Consider the following 4569-nt stretch of genomic DNA (forward strand, 5'->3'; position numbering starts at 1 on the left):
AAAACGTCCCATCCATTACCATCATTGGACTATGCGCTAACCACAATTAACTACAAAAAAGCTTACACAAACACATAAGTTATATATGGTAACATACATTTTCCCCTTCATCCACCCTATAAATACCTCTTCCATATAAGGTATCACTAAGTAACATTTTACTCCTAAATTCTCTCTCTCTCTCTCTCTCTCTCTCTCTCTCTCTCTCTCTCAAGTAATACACTCATAACTTGGACATCAGAGTGTAACCGCTAGACACACCCCTTGATTGTGAGTCACACCACTATGTAATGAAAATTTCTTAGTAACATATTATTTTCACTGTGCCTATTTACCAGTAGCTATTTCGCAGTGCCATTTTGACGGTAGCTATTTCTTAGCGATCTTTCTCAATGACTGTTTCTTATTTAATAATCGCAATTTCGCAAGTAGCCATTCCGCAATGACATTTCTTAATGGACTATTTCACAATGTCAATTTCACAATAACATTTATCTCAGTGGCCATTTCACAATATATACATTTTCACACTGTTGACCCATTTCATAGGTGGGCCACTATAAAATGTAGGTATACTGGGTTTTTGGGAATCATATCGGTTTTAAAATCGTTAAAACCGGTTAGGTTTGATTCAATGAAGCCAGAAACCGATTTCCGATCAAAAATATATAAACCTATAGGAACAATTAGGATCATTTTGAATTTGATTTTGAAAAATACCTATTTTCTTCTTATTTTCCAAACATGCTTTTTGTGTCAGAGTTTAACTAAACTTTAATGGTTGACTGCATTCATGACCGTTTAGGGGTTCAAAACGATATTTTTTCCATTTTTAATTGTTAGAAAAATATTTCGCAGACATTCAGGATAGTACAAGGGGTGTAAACTGATCCCGAGAAACCTCCAAAACATTGTATAAACAATAAATTGATCGAAAACTATATTTTTATTCTATATGAAAATCGTTTTGTGTAGGTTTGAAAACAGGTTTCTAAACCGATTTTTCAATTCGGTTTCAATTATAAAATACTCAAACCAATATCAACCGTTGGATCGGTTTCAACAAGACCCACACCGGTATCTATATCGGATCGGTTTCGATTTGAAAACCGGTTGTGGATCATGAAACGGTTTTTTATACCACTTTAGTCAAAAACCATATTATTTATAGGCAAAATCTATCATTTCACACTTCATAGTGCCTACTAACATTTTGCATTGAACTTACTGCAAAAATTTACGATTATTTGTGGAATCATGTCAAAATTTTGTTGTTCTTCGGAAAATAATGAAAAAATGGCTTAATTTATTCATTTTACCTTTAAAAGAAATAAAAACAATTAATTTAAATTATCATATGTATATATAAACTAATCTGGAAATTAAAGTTATTCCGATGTATGATTGAATATGGAAAAAAATAGAGGAAAAATATACCAAAAATACTTTTTTCTCCTCTATATTCTAAGATTGAAAAACAAAGATGAGTAAAGATATACCGATAGATATTGTAATCAAACTCAAAATAAATATTAAAGAGGGTTTGGGGCCGGCCAGCGAATTTGTGGGTTGGCACGACCAAGACAGAGAGAGTAGGACGTGACATACACGAAACCCCTCCCCTCTGCCACTCCCCCCACTCCCTTCCATTCTCAATTTCTCAATTTCTCAATTCCTTTTCCCCTTTCTTCTTTTGCCAAAAGACTCCTGCCAATTCCACCACTCTGTCGTTCTTTCATTATTTTATTCCTTTTTCAATTCCCTTCTCTCATTTAACTCCAAATCTCAAGCAATCTTCTCCAATTCTACTCATTATTTAAATGCCCTTCTTAGATTTCCTCTCCATTTAACTCATTTGCTAATCCTCTTCACCTCTACATATTTACATTACATTCCTTTTTTTCCTCCTTCTCCCAGATCCAACCTGAATGGTAGATACGGATTATTGTTTTTTTATTTTTTTATTTTGAATTCCTGTGAGAATGAAGGATTTCCCCTCTTGTTTTGCTGAGAATGGAGTTCAAGTTGCAGATGCGTCATGTACAAGTTCAACCACAGCAGCAATAGCGACTGTAAGTAAAGCGAAAGCTTCTCAAAACTTAGTCACATGTGTTTACCAGTGTAAATTGCTTGGTAAATCTCGTTTAATAATCATCACTTGGAGCAAGAATCTTGTGGGTCATTGCTTTAGTGTTGAAATCGAAGATCTGTCGAATAAATGTCTCTCCAGACTCGATGTGAAGCCTTCGATTTTCTCAAAAAGAAAAGGTTCCAGACGTCTTCAAGTCGATTTCGTCGCCATTGATGTCTGTTGGGACCTTACAAATGCCAAATTCGGATCCAGCCCGGAACCCGTTGAAGGTTTCTACTTGGTTCTTGCTTTTAAAGGTGAAATCGTTTTGTTAATTGGGGATCTGAGAAAAGAAACCTTCAAGAAAACAAATGGGTTGTCGAATTCGTTCCGTGTTTTGAAAAGAGAACACATTTTTGGGAAGAAAGTGTTTGCTACGAAAGCTCAATTCAAAGATAATGGTAAGATCCATGACCTCCGGATCGAGTGTGATACCTGCGGCCTTGATCCTCGACTGGTGGTCCGTTTGGACGAGAAGATAGTGATGCAGGTGAAGCGTCTGCTATGGAAGTTCCGAGGGAATTACACCATCGCCGTTGACGGACTTCCTGTGGAAGTATACTGGGATGTGCATAACTGGTTGTTTGGATCGACAACCGGAAGTGCAGTGTTCATGTTTCAGACTTGTTCTGGTGTTGAGAAAAGCGCAACATTTTCTGATCCGTTTATAGTTCCCTCCAGGTTGCCTTGTCCTGGTTTTTGTTTGACATTGTATGCTTGGAAGAATGAATGAACAGATATATGATGCCCAAACTGATTTGTTTTTGGGCAGTTGCTAACGTTTTTTTTTTTTTTTTGTTACTTGAAGAGTGAAGACTTAATTGTGGCATTCTCAATCTTGTTTATGATGTTATTTAAAAGTTTATACACCCAATTTTTATATCTTTGTTCTTGCATATACTAATTATGTGTCGAATTTGTGAACTTTGTCTTGCTTTTGTGGCCATGAATGCTTTGTTATCTAACCACGTATGATTGTGTCGCGTGTTGTTTGGATGTTTTATCAAGCAATGGGAGTTAGTTAAAAACGTATTATTTTGGATTGCTTTTGAAACACAGGGCATAAGACCGGATAATTTTTCTATAGGTATTTTTTAGGGCATAAGACCGGATAATTTTCCTATAGGTATTTTTTATGACGAAGATTAGAAGGGCATTTATATTTATTTGCATAGTACAATGTACGTCAAACATGGTGTAAAGCTTGTTTTGTCCTGTCATGCCCAATCACCCATAAGTGAGATTTTAGGTTCAAGTAGAGCCATATGAGAATAGATGACGTTGTTATGATACGGATTATAGAGATAAGATTGCATCGCGAAGTTGCAAGTGGTCTTTGATTGATGATGTGAGAATGAAGTTAATAATTATGTTCCTTTGCATAGATGATTAAGTGGAATCGAGTGTTTTGTTCCACTTTGTTTCATCTTTTTAGTTGGGGCCATACAATTGAAAATTTTATCGAGTTGACATCAATTTGAATTCACTGCACACCAAACATAATATAAAACTTCCAAAATTTGGCATATCATGTGTGAATTGATCAATATAGTTACCTTAAATCCCTTTTCAATTTGTGTATATTGTTTTGGATTGGTCTACTGTCATCGTTTGTGACAAGTCTAAAGTTTATACATCATGTTAGGAAAGACTTAATTATGAAACTAGTACATTTCATCGTTTGTGACCAGTCTAAAGTTTTTACATCAGGTTAGGAAGGATTTAATTATGAAACTAGTACATGTCATCGTTTGTGACCGGTCTAAAGTTTATACATCAGGTTAGGAAGGACTTAATTATGAAACTAGTACACCAATTCAAAATCAAGACAATTGATATGTCTTAACTATGGAGAAAATCAGTTTTTTTTCTTTTTTTTTTTTTATCAAAAGTTTGAACAAAAGAAAAAAATTGTTTCAAGAAAAAAATTTAGCTTCTAGAGAAAAAGACATATTCTAAGAAAAATATCAGTTTTAGTGTTCGTCTTTTAAGTTCCACAAAACCAAAACTTGATTTTTTATTGGGTAAATTACACCAATCATCCCAATCATCCCTTGTGCAGGTGTTGAAAAACACGTTTAGTCTCTATTTTCAAAAATTAACTCAGACCGTCTCTCATTTGTTTAAAACATGCACGCTTCGTCCCTAATACACATTTTTGTTGCAATATTAGTCATTGTCATATCTGAAATGACCATAATGCCCTTTATGTTTATCTTTTCCAGTTAACTTTATGTTATTTTCATTATTATTAATTAAAAAAGAAAAAAAAGATGTGGTCCCACTTCATACCCAACCATATCTCTCCAACCACTGTACATTCCCTTTACTGTCTCTCTTCTCTAAACTCTTCAAAAACCCTAAAACCATTCATCCTAAGCCACCGAAAGTGGATACCACCGTCGTTTTACACTCCAACCACATTCATGGAAACCATT

The 4569-nt window shown here is 34.7% G+C and overlaps 1 protein-coding gene across 1 annotated transcript; it reads left to right on the top strand.

Moving 5' to 3' along the window:
- The first annotated feature begins 1554 nt into the window (after positions 1-1554).
- LOC111890742 (uncharacterized) lies at positions 1555-2910 on the top strand. Its single transcript, XM_023886827.3, has one exon. It carries the CDS (start codon positions 1983-1985, stop codon positions 2862-2864), a length of 882 nt encoding a protein of 293 aa, XP_023742595.1. The 5' UTR covers positions 1555-1982; the 3' UTR covers positions 2865-2910.
- Positions 2911-4569: the final 1659 nt, after the last annotated feature.

This window comes from Lactuca sativa, chromosome 5 (genome assembly GCF_002870075.4).
Source record: "Lactuca sativa cultivar Salinas chromosome 5, Lsat_Salinas_v11, whole genome shotgun sequence".
NCBI lineage: Eukaryota > Viridiplantae > Streptophyta > Magnoliopsida > Asterales > Asteraceae > Lactuca > Lactuca sativa.

Bases quoted from the DNA above. Each gene is read 5' to 3' on its own strand.
- LOC111890742 (XM_023886827.3), top strand. From the start codon at position 1,983: ATGAAGGATTTCCCCTCTTGTTTTGCTGAGAATGGAGTTCAAGTTGCA.